Genomic DNA, 18,254 nt, shown 5'->3' with positions numbered 1-18,254 from the left:
TAAAGCTGCCTCTCTCTTTCACCCGTAATTGGTTTCTGCCCTCGTTTGTTGCAGCAATTGGAGCCTGTGTTTGAAATCAGACTTTTGTGTTTAGAGTTGAGTGTGGTGGCAGATAATAGCATTTGAGTGGAGCGTGCTTCTTCTTGGCCAGCAACCACACTTGGCTTCATTTCTCACAAAGGCTCGCACAGCACACGTGAGAGCCTGGCAGCTGCTAGACAACATTTCCTGTTGTCAATCTGCTACAGATTCAGGTCACTATGCCAATGTGTGCAAAGCGAATGCGGGAGGAGCAGCCGAAGAAAGAGGAATTTATGAGAGATACACAACAACTTAAACTCGACTTGTGTCTAAGGCCCCCATCAGCTCATTCTGAGTAATAGGCTTTGGGGACTTTTGCCTTTAACAGGATACAGTTTTCTGATATCCCCAAACCAACTGACTGACAGACAAAACCCACACAGACATCCACACTGTCATTTCCAATTCAGCAATCTACTTGGTCAAATAAAGAGCCACGGGGAATGGGACTGCAGAGAAGGAAATGTGACTTCTAAGTGTGCCAGCAGTCTGGATTTGACACACCTTTTAACCCTGTAAGACACTGAGGATCAAAATGATACAGTAATGGTGCTGATACTGCTCTAAAATTATGCATTAAGTCAAGCTGTGTCGTTTATTTCCATAAGATCTTTTAAGCTATGAACTGGGCAAGGTTGTGATCAACCTTAAAAGAATGTCCAGATCACTACAGAAATGCCCCACGATTGTTATAGCATTTACCAGGGGGAAATGGTAAAGGCTGCAGTACATGTGAAAAGAAAGGATGAAACTGGATGAGATGTAAGTGACTTGGACCACTCTTCATTTTACTTCACATTTAAAGCAAAAGGCATTGCTATTAAGGGCACTGTTATTCTATCTAATCCCACCCCAAGGTAACGAGAGACCTGCTAGATCACACCCCCTTCCTCAGGAAGTCTTTTCGTGAATGCTGATCGCAGGTTTTGAAAGTTCTACATAGAGTTACCATACCACTAAAAGGTCTCTTTTTCCACACCCAACTACAGAGACATCAGAACAACACACTTGGAGTACTACTCATATATTCTACCACCTGTATGCGTCATGGCCACTTATGGAGGTCTCACAGCAAGGTTGATGTTTTTGCTGTAGTCACATATTTCATGGGCTTAAGCTCAATAATTTTATATGGAAAATAATCTCATTTGCATATCTGAGCACAATGCTTGCTTTGAGCTTATCCTGAAGAGTAAAGGAAAGCATTGTGATGGTTCAGCTTCAATGCCCTGAGTGCTTTGGGGTTTATATGGCATGGAATGACTGAAATCATGTCCTGTGAACTGCAGTTTGGTTGTCTTGAGCCTCCTGTGGTCTCTCTACAATGGTGTTGTTTCAGATGCAAGGTGAATTTAAGTTAAGGCTCAGGGATTGTATGGCCCGTGTCCTTGAATAAGGAGGGTGACAAACTCCGTTAATGTGTCCTTGTCAAGTCCCCATCTCTCAAGAGAAGATGTCAATCATCTGAGAGTTAAACAACAGTTCTGATACACTGTTGAGACACTGAAACTACATGACTCCTTCTCATCAGCTTCAACTAGGAGGGTGGTAGCCTAATGTCACTCGGCTGCTATAAGGTCATGGCAGCTTTATGTACACTGTGTCCCAGTCCTTCAAGGGGGACAGCCAGGGAAGTCAAGCTGGGAGCCCAGGACATCTCTTGTGATGTTCCTGTCACCTTGAACTTGGGCGAGGGGGATGGGAAGTCCTACTGGTATCCCATCCATGCCACTGTATCTGGTTTTATGCACAGTAAAATTCTGTCGTGGTAAAAATAAAAAGGGGCTGGCAGTTGTGCTCTCTCACTAGTTCTGGCTCCAGTGGGTCACTGGAACTAGTGTTAATTTATATCAGCGTTGCCACGTTGTCCCCATCCACTTTCTAACCTGCTGTCTGAGAGTCATTCTAGCATGACATCTTGTCAGGCTGCCCCGCCCTCACTCACAGCTTTCTTGCCTGGTTTCTACCATGCCAGGCATACACATCCCAATTCCGTGGCAGCCCTGTGTATCTTGCCACTATACACTTTCTTGAAGTCAATTAAGTTGCAACACACAAAAGAACACATCACACAATATCCTCTGATCTAATGATAAGATATAATTTGCCCATCTAGACAACATAAAATTCTATACTCATCCATCCCTTAAGAACAGTCAAAGCCACCTCTAATATGTGTAAGAAAAAAATCTTAACATCCACCACAATGTTCTCTCAGCTCCCTCCTTGCTCCGGTCTCCTCTGCCTCTCTAAAACCCTTTTCCCACCCATCCTTCCTTCTCGTCCAATGACAGGCCTCTTTCTATCCTGTACCTGCCTTCACCTGCATAATGACATCAACCTACAAAATTCCTGTTGAATAAAATGTGTGTGTGTGTGTGTGTGTGTGTGTGTGTGTGTGTGTGTGTGTGTGAGAGAGAGAGAGAGACACAGAGAGAGAGACAGAGAGACAGAGAGAGGGAGAGAGAGACAGAGAGACAGGGAGATAGAGACAGAGAGAGACAAAAGGAGAAGACAGGTAGATAAGAGACAGAGAGAAAGATAGACGGTAGGTAGGTAGATAGATAGATAGATAGATAGATAGATAGATAGATGATAGCTAGAGATAGAGATCTTTAAATACCAACAAGAAGCCAAATCGTGGATATTTCTCTTATAGAACAACATACAGGAAGCTTATGCTGGGAGGACCGACCAACACAACTTGCTGACCGGGAAGGAAGGTACCTTGTGTGGCCGTAATCTTAACCTGACAGGTAATTACCCAGTGCATTTCAGGTTTGACTGAGAGAAGCATGAATCAGCACCAACAGTTATTTATAATCAGTCCTAGGGTAAGACATGGGGGCTGCAGCCGCAAGGCTCCAATGACTTCCCCGGCATAAGTGGGCTTCTCCTGAACAGCCGGTTTGGACACTGAGTGGTAGCAGCTCTCCCATCAGAGCCTTCCCGGGAGAGATCAGTCTGTGAGCTCTTCTCACATCCAGGTTTATATTCATTTTCTCTTTGTTGGTGTTGTCCATCTACTTAGCACCTTCTCGTTACACTCCGTGTCCTCATGGGAAGTGAAACATTAAAAAAAAAAATCCTTGGAGAGTGAGACAAAGCCCAAGTTAAACTGTGTCTCTGAAACTGACCAGAGCTCTAGCTGGGGGTGGGGTTAGGGGCCCTCTTGCCATCAAGACAAATTCCTACTGCTGTATTCTTTAGGAAAACTCTGCAAGCCATGACGTTCTAGGCAAGACTTTATCTAAAGGGAAAACTGGGGACGTTCATTCGGCATTTGGCTTGGGGTGATTATCTCAAACTATTCATGCGTTCTCCCAGCTCAGGCTAATGGCATTTCCCTGAAGAATGTGGCGCCTCTTTGGTGACTTGTATTTGCTGTCACCATGGCATTCCATAAGAAATAACGAGTCTCTGTATGCCTTTCCGTTTCCCGAACATCAGGACAAGAACGGTTTCTTGTGTGGCTGTACATCTGCTCTCTGTCACTCATTCCCGAGAGGCAGTCGGGGGGAGCAGGGGCCTTGTTACCAGTAAACATGGCTCCAAGAAACGGTCTCCTTTGCCCTTACTGAGGAATTTCAAATATACATACCAATGAGGGAGACACAGCTGTCTGTCACACGGAAATGCAACACCCCCATCCAACAAAGATATCGTGCACACTGGGAAGAACTCTATACCCCACGGAATAGAGTAGTTCATAAATTAACAGCTACCCCAGGCTGTTTAGGCTCAAGTTCGTCACCTATAGGGTTCTCTCTGTCCTGAATAGCAAAAGGTCACAGATGACACCACACACCAACCATAAATTACATTCATCTGGAAGCACATGGTCCATTAATACTCATCCAACAAGGAAAAGCGCAGTTACTGGAGGCTAACTTTATTGACAGAAATGTTGTGTGTTTCAAGAAAGGTTGCTGCAACAGGAAGTCTGTGACCTCTGGTAGAAAAACATGTTAAGAATCTGATGATGCAAAAGCTGACAATATGACTCTCCGAGTGGAAAGAGAAGACAATCTTTTGCTTTCCTGAAGAGAGGGAGTGAGACCAGATGTCTGTGCAGGGACCAGAGGGGAAAGACTCCCAAAAGAGAGGCGAGGGAGTGGGGGACAGGGTACTAATTTAGTTTCATGCTGGGTAAATATGAGGTTACGCTTACAGAGATTTACTTTTTTTCTCATTTGAAGAGTGTGTCTAGAAGAACTAACGGAATCATGTCACTTCCTCCTGCCTCATCATATGATGGCACAACCTTTAGAAAACAATACTGCAGAACACCAGTAGAGCTGCTAGTGCTCCCTAGTGTATCGACATGCAAGGTCGATACAAGTCCAAATTCAATAAATAAGAGAGACTTGGCAACAGGTTCAAGGAAGGCAAACTGGGACCAACCTCAAAGCATGACAGCACTCCACTACTCTTCCACAAGTGGCAACCTGTCCCTTTTCCTGCACCTTACAGAGAAACACCTTCAGTGGGAGACAAAACAGAAAATGCTTTCCTATATAGTTTTCATATAGTTCCTATATGAAAACTGCTTGAAGGAATGTAATTCAACCAGGGCCACGCACAGTCATCTCTCTAGGGAACAGCATACCCGGGTGACTCATCAGGCCATGCCTACATGTAGAGGGTGGTTCTGATGCTAAGGTCCTGTTTCCCAATTGGTTCGTGATCCATCAATCAAATTGCTTGGCTGAAGGAAAGAGGTGGGACTTCTGGGTCCCTGGAGGAAGGCTGAGACTCAGGGAAGGAAGGGAGATTTTTTTTGCCATGTTTCAGAGGAAGAAAATGTGACCAGCCATGTGAGATCTCGGGCACAGCAGCCATAGGCCACTTGCCCAGGCGGAGATTAGAAACATAACTAAGCTGAAGGCAGATTGAGGGGGCTGAGCTGGGACTAAAGGTAGCTGAGCAACTGAAGCTGGGGGTAGGTTAAGAGGTGCTGAACTACAGAGAACTGGGAAGAGCACACCAGCCATCGAGGATTGGAAGTACCCAGCAATTGAGCCAATAGGACAGGTTAAAAATAGTGTGTGTGTGTGTGTGTGTGTGTGTGCGCGCGCGCACGCGTTTCATTTGCAGATCCTAGAAAACCTGGTCGGGGCTGGTAGTGTGGTCCACCCTGAGCTTAAAGGGGGGTAGCAAAAATTACATGCTACACCTAAAAGGAGAAATGGGTTCTGTGTAGGAGGGCGACCTTAAGAGCTGACTGGTTGGATGAGTGGGGAGGGAGGGGGAAAGGTCTCCCCACTCCCTTACTTTTAATGTCAGTATTCCCTAGACTGAGCTAGAAACTAATGACCTTTTCTTTCCTTCACTCACGCCATGTTTGAATTAATGTGGAATATAATGGCCCCCACAGCCTGCCGGTCTGACATCTTTCTGACACCAAAGGAAACATGCAGGTGCAGCAAATCGCCACTTTCCTAGTTGAGATCGTAAGCATTCTTCCTGCGTCCCATGCCTATGAGTTCAGATTCCACATTGTTTGAGTGGTTTGCGTGCATCTCCCAAAAGTTCACAGGATGGAAACTTACTTCATAAACTCGTGCTAATGGTCTGGGGAGAGGGGACCCTTGAGAGGCAGCTGGGATGGGACGAGAACTCGAGTGTGAGGCCCTTATGAGAGGAGGAGCAGCGGTGGGCCCTGGGGTGCCTGCTCAGTCTGGAGCCATCCCTGGCCGTTTTAAATCCTGAGAAGGCCCTTGGCAGATGTCAGCCATGTGCCTCAGATCTCAGCTGCCGGACCACACGTTAACTGAGCCCCTATTTTTTAACCTGGTCACGGATGATCACGGTGACACAGAGCAGACTCAAAGAGAAGTTACGGTGTCCTTCTGTCTTGTTACTAACCCACCTGCACAAACCCAACCGATTCAGTTTGCTGACCTTCGAGGCAGGCCTTTGAGATACACTTTCACCTCTACGCTGGACGCCTCTGCTTTGGCTGGCACCTCAGCACCCCTCGACAAGTTTACTGCAAGAGGACTAAGCGGCCTCCACGTTTCCGGTCTCTTCCATTAGTTACTGCTTCACAGAGCCCAAACCTGAAACACGTAGGTGCGTCAACCGACTTCATGATGCGGTGCGTGGAACCCAGCTGTGATCGGGAGAATGCCACGTGCCCCTTACTCTTCCTGCCTCTCTGGTGTGTAAGCCCTTCTACTCCTTGAGACTATCAAGAAAATGAACCCCGCTGTGATTAAGTGTGATTCAAGGCCCATGCTCAGGCTTTATGCGTTGAATAGGAAAGCCATGTACCAGCGACACAGATGGCACCCTTCTACCACACGCATCGAATTGATCCTCATGGTCCTCTGGTCCTCCCCTCTGGCTCTCCTCACCCTAACGACAGAAATGCAAACAGTGCCCGCCCCTCACAGCCTCGTATCTGCCTAAGGGATCGAAGCTCTGAGCAGTGTGACGTAAATATTATGTGTACAGTATGGATTCCGTATGCTGGAGGGAAGAAAGGGAGGCAGAGGTGTGAGTATACCACAATATCAAGAGACCCCAGTAAAACACACATGAACGCTCCTCCCCTCAATCCTGCCTCAGCACGGACTGCCAGCGCGTTTTGATAATTAATTCCTCCCTGCCAAGAGTAGCTGGGGACCCATTCATCATGGTCAACAATCTGAACCACTCTGGCGGAGTCTTCACTCCCAGGGAAGTATTTATAGCCAGCTGAGGGCTGCCGGTCCTCCATCAAAGCCTAAACCTAAAAAGACACAGAAGAATCCAGTCCTCAAAGAGCCAAACCCTCTCCAGACAGGAAAGTTCCCGGGAGAGCAAAGGATCCGTCCCAAGGCAAAACAGAGTGACAGCCTGGTTTCCATCTCTTTTCTGTTCCCGGGGGCTTCCACTGTGTTTCTCATTGTTTTAAGAAAACTCATCTTAGTACAGAACTTCTCGTGAGATGAGGGGCAGGAAGAGAGAGGTCCTAGCCTATCCTTGGCTTGGGCAGGCAGGTACAGGATGAGCTACAATTTCAAAGATGCTTCTAATCAAACCGAACACTGAGGAAGCCTCTACCCATGCGGGGTTACTAGGTAAGTTACCACGTAATCCAACAACTGGAGGCTCTGTGGAGAAGAATGTTCCACACCACCTTCAGAGGCACTCAGCATGTAGGAAAAGCAGGGTGGATCCCGTCATGTGGTTCCCTCCATCCACTGACCATCCTAGGCCATCTGAGGAGTTCATTACAGAAGGGAAGAACTACAGTTCCTTGCTTGCCGTAAAACATGAATCAGCAGAGAGGCAAGCACTGCCTGCTGGGATGGCATGTGCGTAATTTCGCACACAGCGTGTCCATGCTTGCTCAGCACCTCCTGGTGTCTGACACGGGGGTCCCCAGGTTGCAGCGGGGTCACCACAGCTGTCTGTGTGAGCAAAAGCTCCCCGGGTGGGCTGCTCCGCCCTCCACTGTCTGGTCAGAGGGCACGACGACTTCCCACGCTCTCATGAAATTGTCGAGTGTTTCTAAACGTGCCGAACGAAAGGTTAGCACAGCGAACACCCTGATGCCAGTTCCTGGTTTCGAAAACACTGGAAATGGGGAGTCAACATGGAGCTTCCTTTCTCAGAAGGTGAAGCTCACTGTCCAGTGTCTGATACAGCATAACGAGGAAGGTGGTTTTTAAGACAGCAGGAGGGAGGTGACTCCAGTTCACCAGACACAGAGTGTTTTATATTCACACTCATTCTTAGCTACTTTCCAGAAGGATATGCTTTATGCTGTACGGGATGACCACGTCACTAAGGCGGGGTAGCCTCTGAACTTGCAAAGTGCTGCAGACCATTCCCTGGCATCTGAAGAGCATTCGCTCTCCCCATTTCTTACGGTGACCCCGAGCCTATGTTTTACAGAGGGAAGAACTGAGGACTTCGAAGGGTGAGACAAGTACAGGTGGCAAAGGTGACAAGCCACCAAGGTGAATAGTGACACACAACTTTCTGAAGGCTGGGACACTTGAGCCCAGCACGCACTTCTTCTGTAGAGCGGGCCAGGGAGACCTAGCTTAGATGGTGTGACAACATCCTCGCCCGCCTTTAGTCATCTTTCTCTCTGCCAAGACTCAGTCCTCCCATTGTTAGGGTATTTATATGAGTTTCAAAAAGATATATTTAAAGCCTGGGTATGTGTGAGTCCTTTAAATAAAATGCTAACTTGTGCCAATTTCCTACCAGTGAGTGAGAGGAGAGAAGATGTGATTTTTCACATCCTGTCTTAATGAACTCTAGATAACTTCAGGAGTGGATCATGAGACAGACACAGCAAGTTCCTCTCAACAAGCCCTTAAGAAAACACGAGTTTGTTAAGTTGATTTCCCAATTTCGGATGGCTGTTTGCTGGAGAAAGCAGCTGCTGTCAGCGTGTCTGACGCAGAAACCAGAAGAGATGGCTAGATGGTGTCAGAGAAAAGCCAGGGACAGGGGAGGCAGCGAGTCAGTGAAGTGTTTGTTTTGCAAGCCCGAGGACCTGAGTCTGAACATTCAGGATCCACTTAAGAAACTGCACCTGGTGGTCACCTGCAACCCCAGAAACCAGGAAAGGAGAGAAAGGTGGATTCCTGGAAGCTCACAGGTCATGCAGCCTGGTGTATTCGGAGAACCACCAGGTCAGTGAGAGAGTCTTCTCAGACAAAAGGACTGACCCTTGAAATGCCCTTTGGCTTTTCAGGCACCTTGCAAACACCCTTCCCCCCATCATAACCCCCCTACCCCACCCCGGACACCTTCCAATCCAAACCAATCCATAAAACAACAACAAAAATCCCAGGCAAGAATGATTAGTAATCACTTACGCAGGTGTAGCTGTAGCCTCAGATCCAAAGGACGGCTGGCTTTATAGTAAACACACCCTTTGCCTGAAACAAGGGGCCAAACCAACCGCTGCTAGAATTTACTCAGTTGCCTGTAAATACTAACTAGGGAGGGAAGATGCTTTGCCACCATTAACAAACCGAGGGGTGGGTGTCTGTTAAATTCCACCACGTAACATGAAACAGGGCTTTCGCTCTATTTCGTTTTCATGTGTTGCGTCTCCCAATGAATTATTTAGTTGGGAGCCGACAACACTGGGCGAAGACGTTACCATGGCAAATCTTTCCTTTGTGTCTGCTGTCAACATTAACAAGATCACAGGAGCAGTTCAGCCACAAGGTACTCATAAATCCACTCGAACATTTCCCTCGAGTTCGAAAATGTCTCCAAACCAACGGCCCCATTTTTCCCTTTGGTGATGAAAGCTAAAAGAACGTGTTACCTGTCTTAATCTGCCAATCAGATGCTGGACTCCAGTACAGGCAAGCGAGCCAAATTTAGAAACTAATGACTGCCAATGTGTACCTGCACCTCGGCAGAATTATCCAGCGTGTGACATCCCCAGAGCTGGGTGAATCGCTTTGTCAATATTTTACTATCCATATGACAGGTCCTCCAACAGTATGCCTACCTGGATCTTTCCTAGATGTACATCTATATTTTGCTGAATTTAAGCCACACACCCCCACACAGATACACACACAGATACATACACATAGATACACACACACAGAGATACACACACACACACACACACACACACACACACACACTGAACCAAATAAAAATAAAAATTTAGAGACTGAACGATGGACTGTGTCCCCCTGTGCTTCTAAGAACAGAACTGTGGTCAAAGAGATCACAGGTGTCATTTGCAAGGTGCATGATTTGGGGACAAGGGTTAAGATAATTCTTCTCCAAAGCAGACTGAAATAATGGAGGAGGAGCGTGAAGCCAAAGAGGCAAGCGATGTCACTCCCAGTTGAGTTCTATCCATGCAGATTTATCCTCATCTCCTGGCTAATGCCGGCAGGCTGACTTCCCACATGTCCTCAAGGGCTGAGCGTGCGCTCATTAAAGCCTGGCATGGACTTCAACACTCAGCTGACACCAGTGACAATTTGGCAAAGTCGTAACCTGCCTTCGGTGGGGAAATACTGTGATTATGAAATGAACTTGACTAGGGAAGTTGAAAAGGAGATCACTCCACGGTGAAGTTTTCCTCTCAGGAAATCGTGGTTGGGGACCCCAGGCTTGCTGGGGAATGCCAAGTGATGACTACAGAGTTCCCCTGATATGGTCCCACACAAAGATAAAGACTGAGGGGAGTCTTGAATCTTGCTCCATGCAAGGGCTGGAGGAGCACTTTACACATTTTATCTCTCCACCTGTCTTCCTCTTCTCAGTGGAAACAAAAGGCGGTGTTTTCAAGCTCCGCCCATCCCATCCCATCCTCAGAGCTCAGAGAGTGGTCTGCACTGGAGCTGACCATTCATTTTCAGAAATAAGCTTTTAAGAAATACTGGGAGACTGTCCTGTAACCTTGCGCTCGCTCTTGAATGGGCTCTGTTCAGAATCTCAGCTCATCTGCTCCAAGATACGACTTGAAAGGAATCCACTGCCAGCTCCCAGCTTTTTGAGAAAAGGCACTTGCTACGCAGTCCATTACAGCTCCCAGCCACAGGAAGGGGACAGGGAGGACACATTAAAAGGCGGGAGAGCTTTTAGGAGCCTCTCTTCCTTCTCTCAAGCTATATTTATGATAGTAAGAAAATAAATCGATCAGCCTTGAAGTCATATGCTTACAGAATTTAAATAGAGTGAGTGACCAAACATCTATTTCTTCTTTTGGGTGGTGCATGTGTGTGTTTGTGTGCATGCACACGTGCAAACGGGTGTGCCTGCATGTGGAGGCCAGAAGTCGATGCCAAATGCCTCCCTTAGCTGCTTACCACCTTATTCTATTGAGACAAGGTCTCTCACTGGACCCGAAGCTCACCGATGGAGCTAGACTGCTTGAGTAGTGAGCCTCTGGGTCCCTCCCAACTTTACATCCCTCCTCCACACTGAGATCCATGCCACACCCAGCTCTTTACAGGAGTTCTAGGTGACTGAACTCAGGCCCTGAGGCTTGTGCAGCTGACGTTTTACCAATGGAACCCTTGCCTCAGCCCCCAAATCTGTTTCTTCTTGAGAGACCACTGGTACTCCACATAGAAAAGTCCTCCCTCTTTTTCTTTCAAGTAGAGTTTCCTGAGTCCAAGCTGAGGGCAAATCATAACATTTGCTCGATACCTCTTCCTGGTGTAGGCTTTGCACTTTTTTGGTGAGGTGGTTATAGAACCTTTGGGTCGGGGGGAGTGGTGTGTGGATTCCTGTCCTTCTCCACCCTCCAGACAGTGTCTTCTCAGGCAGGATATTAACTTCTCTGAGCCGATTTTCCCAGTCGAGAAACAATGTAAAGCCATAGTTATATCCGGTGCTTCTTGTGATCAAACAGCCTGCCTCTACCATGAAGTATCCACTCAGCTGTTCCACAGTGACTGAGACAGAAGGTGCCCTAAGAAACACTTCCTACTAAAGCCTTTGTGAAAATTAGCATAGGTTAATATGCTCGGGCAAACAGAAGAGGTGCACTGTTTGAATACTTGATGCCAGCCAGCACTCACCTTGCACAACGCATCCCTGTGTCTGAGAATAGACAATTTTAGTAGATGCCCGCCATTTTTACTGAAGAAGGTTTTGAAGCCATACGTATAGACACGCTGTTAGGAAGGAGTCTGGAACAGCTGCACTTGCCCTAGGGTCACGGAGCACCTAGAACTCCACAGATGAGAGGCTCTGCTGTCCATGCATGGCACGGCCGCAGCCACCATGTTAGAAAGACTTTCCTAAATAAAGCAGTTGAGTGATGCTTTAGACTAAAGCCTTCCCCAGGACTCAAGCCAGGAAAGGCCTGGCCTCAACTTGGAGCCATGGAATGGGGAGAGTAGCTAGCAGTGGCCATGAGGGAGCACAGTGAGTTCTGTGCAGGACAATGAGTAGCAAAGTATCCTCTGCTTTGGTCTTCTGTGAGATGTGCCATGGGGTACCAGGCTGGCTTTTACGTGACGCTGGAGCCAAGAGTGAGCAGCCTTCCTCTGCAGCCATGGGTTCAAGGCAACCCCGCATGGCGATGTCGGCATCTCACGGGCACTGAGGTAACTGCGTCACTCACTGCTGACAAGGATTTCTCTCAGGGGACACATAACAGCCCTCAGCTGCAAGGACGGGAAAGATACTGAAAGACATGGGTTCTGAGCTCGTAAGCTAGACAGAAAGTACAAAGCAAGACTTGAACTCTTGCATTGTCAGTAAAGAAGGAAGTCGTGCATATGACGCCTTGCAGATGTGTGACAAGACGCCTGGACGGGCGGCAGAAATAGCAATGAGGCAGGCAGTGGTGCTGTGGGAATCGCAGACAGAACAAGTTTGTCAGCATGGAACCACAATTAGCAAACAGTGGCCCAGTAACAAAGTTAGGGAATGAGGGCTCACTAGGTGGGTCGGTTAGAAAAGGGCGTGTCGTAGAAGCCCAAGGACCAGAGTTTGATCCCCCAGAATTGATCTAAAAAAACTGGGAACAGTGCTGAGGCAGGAGGATTCTGGCTTACACACATACACACATGTACACATACATATGCAGTCAAATCCACCTATACAAGCAGGCACACATACATGTTTACAATGTTGGTAGCTGGTGTAAACACTGAAAGAATTCCTTAGTGAGTTTTCTTCTGTAATGTTTAATGTATTGCCCAGCACCTGATCACTCAGTATTCCTTAGTAAAACTGAATGTATTACCCACCATCTAATGACTTAAGCTCTCACTCAAGCTCTCGGAGTCTACTTGGCCTTCCGTACACAACCTACAACAGATGACACAGACGGTTTTGCAGTTCCTACTTCTCTAAATATATGCTCACCATTTTAACATCTAATATCCCTTAGAGGACTTAATAGGCCATGACCACCCTCACAATGGACTATAAAAGCTTATTACTTTTAAAATGTGAATACTAGGAGAACAGTTTTAAATTATTTTAGTAAGAAAGTCTGTCACCATGGAGCTTTAATGAAGACAATCCTCAGTGCCTTGGGGAACACGTCATGGCATCTCCCTCAGGCACCTCTCTCAGGCACGAGAGACAGTAACCGCCCTGTGTGCAACGTTCCTATGGCTGCACACAGAGTCATCACGTGAAGGAAAAAAGGTGAGCCAATGTCCTCCCATCCCCCAAGAGTCTGGGAGTGGGTCATTCTTCAAGCAGGAAATTGCTGCTGCCGGATGGGGCCATTAGGTTAGGGCATGAGACAGACATGTGGTGTGATAAGCCATTCCACTGAGAAGAGCAGCGTATTACAGGAGAAGACTGAATCTGCAGTCACACAGAGTGGAATCCTGATTTATGAGGCTTTTTCCTTGAAAGAACAATATTTGTACAGACTGTGAAAATGTCATGTTTCATATTTTATATTTATCTGTTTTAGGTAATTCAAGAAAGGTAATGAGCGTTTCGAGTCAACTTGCCCAATTAGGGTGATTCAAATGGTCAAGAAACCCTCCCCCCACATAACCCACGGAAATAGAGAGGCTTAGACATGGAATCATTTCTTCTAGCCAAATCTTGCTCGGTAAAGAGAGTGAAATAAGACAATCAAACAGCCACAGAGACAGACCACGGGCAGCTTCCGAAAGCATTTTTCTGATCACAATTAGAGGACCAAGCACACTTAACCCTGCTTGCTCAACAAAATCCCCAGGTTACAAGAGATGCTGCTGTCCCTACCCAAATTTGTCCCACCGTGGAGGGACCTCATGAAGTCTCTAAAGAGGGGCTAAGGCTTTTATGATGTCACTAAACCTTTCAAAAGCTACATTTGATTTGTTCCACTCTGGATTCAATTCTTTCTCCAGTGCGACTGGCTCAAAGGCACTTTTCCTGGGCTATGGGTCTAGAATGGATATACCTGGGTTGCTGTCTCACTGCCTAACTTGAAATGATTGACAGCCTAAGTAACTGGGAATTCAAATGGGGAGAGGAAGCCAGCAGGACCTCTTAAATAACCCTTGCAACAGAAACCTTCCCCCTTTCTAGTCATTTTTCATCTGTTTCCCAGGAGCTGGATAGGTCTCAGGATAGCTATGAATGTACCACCACCCATTTGTATACTACAATATCCGGCCAAAGTGTCAGAAGCCTGGACGCCCTCGCCATTCCACATGCAGGGACCTGAGTGAAATGCAAGGCAAACTATGCTGTATAATGTTTCAAATATTTTAGCCAAACTCCTGATAGAGTATGAAATACAGAATCAGGTCCAAGTTATTTTTCTAAAATCAAGGTCATATGAGATAAAGGGGTCCACCAGTAGGATATATCAAATGTCTTATTAGATGATATGATTGTGGGGGATGTTATCTATTCATCAGTGAGAGGCACAGCTGTCTGCCTCATGTAGAAGCATCCGGGTAGCAAACAGTGAGGTGAGGACTGTGCCCTGTGCTGTATGGGATGGGACATTTCTCTTTCAAAGGTCAACAAACTGGAATGGGAAGTCATGTGTCTTCTCCCGGAGGTCAAGACTACAAGGTGAATTCTGTTCATAATTTTGTTCACACATACAAATTTCGGAGGCATATATGTATTCCACAAACACGCATCCCGTGAAGTGGCCAAGATGACCTTTTTTATACTGTGATCGGTCAAGCAAAATGCCTGAAAAAAAATGACAGAGGCAAAGACCTCTCAAGTGGAAAGTCACTGCACACAATAATGATGTAAGTCAACGGTCATAAGGACGTTTAAAGAACTCACCAACGTGAGCATCAAGGCACGGGGCTTGCTCTGAACATGAGAATTCAGTCATGGTGTCAGAGACATGTTCCTTAAACTTCCCTTTCCTGGGTCTCTAGTTCTCTTCCCACTGTAGAACTTCTGAACAAGGGAAAATACAACTTTTAAGGTTTCAAAAGAAAAGAGGAAGGGTGCGTGTGCATGTGTGTGGGTGCATGTGTGCATGTGTGTGTGTGCGTGCATATGTGCATGTGTGTGTGCATGTGTGTGCATGTGCGTGCATGTGTGCGTGCGTGTGTGCATGCGTGTGTGTGCGTGTGCGTGTGTGTGTGTGTGTGTGTGTGTGTGTGTGTGTGTAGACAGGTGCCTTCTGTAGGTGACAAGCCTCAGGATTAAGTGACACAGCTGAGCCTTGTTCATTTTGCTGAATTAATGGCAGCATTAGGTTAGCTATGGGGAAAGACACAGTTTCATTAAAGTAGAACAAAGCTTTATTAAGTGCACAGAGAGGTCTTGCCTTTTGTTCCTAATTTCCCACAACTACACATCTTGGGGCAGCTGCCAGGGAGGCGATGCTGCTTCTCTCTCTCAGGATTGTGGCCTTTTCGTTCTACCACAAGGAGGAGGTTGGAGCCTGTCTGAGGGAAACTTGGTTTCTCTAAATGCGTCTAGTTTCTCTCCCAAGCTCCTTTCAGTGAAGGTCTGAGCATGAACAGCCTAACCCAAGATTAACATTTAGAAATTCTCTGAAGAACGATTTCCTATGCCTATGGCCTTAAGTTTGCTTTCTGTAAACTTTTCCCCGTTCTGAGCACCTTTCAGTGGGACTTCTCTAAGTCCTTGAGAATGGGTCATCTAGTCCCTCTGAGGACTCATGCTCAATACATCCAGTCCTTCCTGAGAAGGGTTTTGGATTACCCCCTTCTAAAGTTCTCTGATTTACAAAAAAAAGCTGCTATCGGATTCTGTATCTCTTACTTTCATTATAAAACAGCTCCTGGAGAATTGCTTCCTAGGAATAGGCTACATCAAACCCAGAAGAGACTGCCAAACAGGGTCTCTCTGACCCCAGAGAGGCAGCCTGCTGATTCATCACCTCTTCTCACCCAACCAAGCAGCAATGAATGAATCTTGTGAACTCAGCCACATCCCCTCTCTGCCGTCCCCAGAACGAGGCTAGTAGTGAACACACTCCTTTTTTGTTATACCTGTTATGAAACTTACAACTATTCTGCAAAGGAAGCCATCATCATCGTTTGGACAAAGTTGGCAGCCTACAGAGTGGGAGAAGAGTTTAGGTGCCCGACATGCACTGCACAAGACTGAATTCTATGTACATCAGCATATGACAGAGCAATTACCTCTACTTAATGTAAGGATCTAATGTTCTATGCTCCTGCAGGCTGAGATAACTTAGCAATCCATCTTTTATTTTCATCAAGATGATACTAACTCTGAAATTAATTTAAATGTTCTGTTGCAAAAATTAAAAAAAAAATAACGCACTACACCAAATATAACCAGAATGATACATCGGTTATAAGCTGAGGAAAGAGAGATGGGAGCTAGAGAGAGGGCTCCCTGGCTAACAGTTCCTCCAGTTTCCAGTACCCATTCCTGGGGCTCACAAGTACCTGGACCTCCCCACCCCCAGCTCCACAGGATCTGATGCCCCCTTTAGGTCTCTACAGGTACTGCATTCATGTGCACACACACCCACCCACATAGACAAACACACAGAAACTTAATTTTTAAAATAAAATAAACATTTTGAGAAAGAGAGAGGAAGAGGGGGCGGGACAGATGGATGTGAAAGAAGAGAACCCACAGACAACAAAGAAGACCGGGATGGGGGGGTAGGGGGTCGGGGAGGCTCGAAGTCTACTGCATGTGATATTTTTTGTCTTTTTGTAAAGAAAGAAATTACTCAGAAAGAAAAGGGCATGGACATTTTAAGTCATCCAACTACTGCTATCTGAAGGATTGGCACAGGGTGTCGGCCCTAAGTGATGCCAAGAGGAAGGGTAAAGTCGATCGAAATGTTTTTCGTAGCCAGAGTATTAGAGCGAAGTTCCCTTTGACGTGGGAACGCTAAGAGAGCCCATCCAGTTCTGGGTTTAGAAACACTATTTCTTAAAAGGGCGTACTTTTCACTACAATATTTTGGGACACTGCAAACTTGTGGTAATTTAATCTCCCATTAGAGCCGGATAATTTCATCTTTTGAATTCAGATGAGTGAGCTTTAGCATTCTGGAAAACGCCATCTGGCAGGTTTTGGGGCAGTTTTCCGTGTTTAAGTGCACACTTACATCTACATCACAGCCGTACTCAGATCCATCCAGAAGCGTCACTTTGCACTGCATGCTTTTAGGCCTTTTCACGATCTTCAATGGGGACCGTGAGAGTTTGCTGCTGGATGACTTCTGAGAGAGCTTATCGTCCTCAAACTGCTGATACTCAAGCTGTTTCGCAGCTGCGGCGGCGAAGTCCCGGTCTTTGTCGCTGACCTGTGAACGGCAACAATGAGCACCTTTCATAACAGGCAGGAAATGGACACTGGGCTGCTCAGACAGCGCGGCTTCAGAGAGGCAGGCTGCACTTCCCACTTCCAGAGGATGAGGGCTGTCTCAGCTGTGAGGCTACAAGTCAAGACTCAGATGTGAATGTTCCTGAAGCTCAGTTACACCTATATAACTCCGCCCACTCAAATGTCCCACTGGGCCCACTTCTCAGTCACCCCAAGACTTGACAGAGAAGAGAAGTTGCCAGTTCTGCTGAGATCTCACCAAATGAAGAAGGAAAGCCACTCCTGACATTTAAAAGGCATTGGGTAGGGGAAGGCCCTCGATCACATCTGGATCTCCTTTTGCACTCTGTTTTCGGAATTCATCGGATGCTCTTACATCCCCTGGCCTGCTAGATCCACCCCCCGGACACTTACAAGATGTACTTATAAACATTAAGGCTTAGAGGGTTGCAAGTGTTAAGCTTGTCTGCAATCTTCCAGCTGCTGAAATGTTTGATTCTACTCTGAATCAGTCCAGGGAAGTCAGCAAGGTTAAAGCTCAACGCAGAGTAGTCTCCTAGGCCCGTCTCTCTTCCTGGTGTGTATAAAGACCTCGGTCTGTCTCTGAGTCTCTTCCTCTGTTCTAGATCAGCCTCTTAACCACAGAGAAACGCCTCACAGAACGTGAAATTCTCCCTCACGTCAGCTCCCCAGATGTTTCTGCACCCCTCTGTTGTCCAATCATGAAAACAGTGGCGTGCAAATCTGACGCATGGTTGGGTGGTCTGTAGTGATTTCCTGCCTCGTAAGCAAGTGCTCAGTGCCATGGTGACGTGTTAGAACACCGTGAGCTCCAGAGCATTCATGGACAGGCTAATTCCGTGCCCACTCACTAGACATTTTCTACAATTTCTAAGTACACAACCGCTTCAGAATGCTGAGGCCGGTTAGGCCTCAGGCTCCGGATTCCTTCATTACCACAA

At 46.8% G+C, this 18,254-nt stretch overlaps 1 protein-coding gene across 50 annotated transcripts in view; it reads right to left on the bottom strand.

The window, feature by feature from the left end:
- Epb41l3 (erythrocyte membrane protein band 4.1-like 3) overlaps positions 1–18,254 on the bottom strand; it is a 204,411-nt gene that overhangs the window by 59,510 nt on the left and 126,647 nt on the right. For all 50 annotated transcript variants that reach the window (XM_063266554.1, XM_063266552.1, XM_063266563.1 and 47 more), the window contains exon 3: positions 17,075–17,272. In XM_063266554.1, coding sequence (XP_063122624.1) covers positions 17,075–17,128 — 54 coding nt within the window. In that variant the 5' untranslated portion in view covers positions 17,129–17,272. The remainder of the gene's footprint in view (positions 1–17,074; positions 17,273–18,254) is intronic.

The sequence above is a fragment of the Rattus norvegicus genome, chromosome 9 (assembly GCF_036323735.1).
Source record: "Rattus norvegicus strain BN/NHsdMcwi chromosome 9, GRCr8, whole genome shotgun sequence".
Lineage (NCBI taxonomy): Eukaryota > Metazoa > Chordata > Mammalia > Rodentia > Muridae > Rattus > Rattus norvegicus.
The sequence above is the reverse complement of the archived record's forward strand: the minus strand, read 5'-3'. Positions and strand labels throughout refer to the sequence as shown.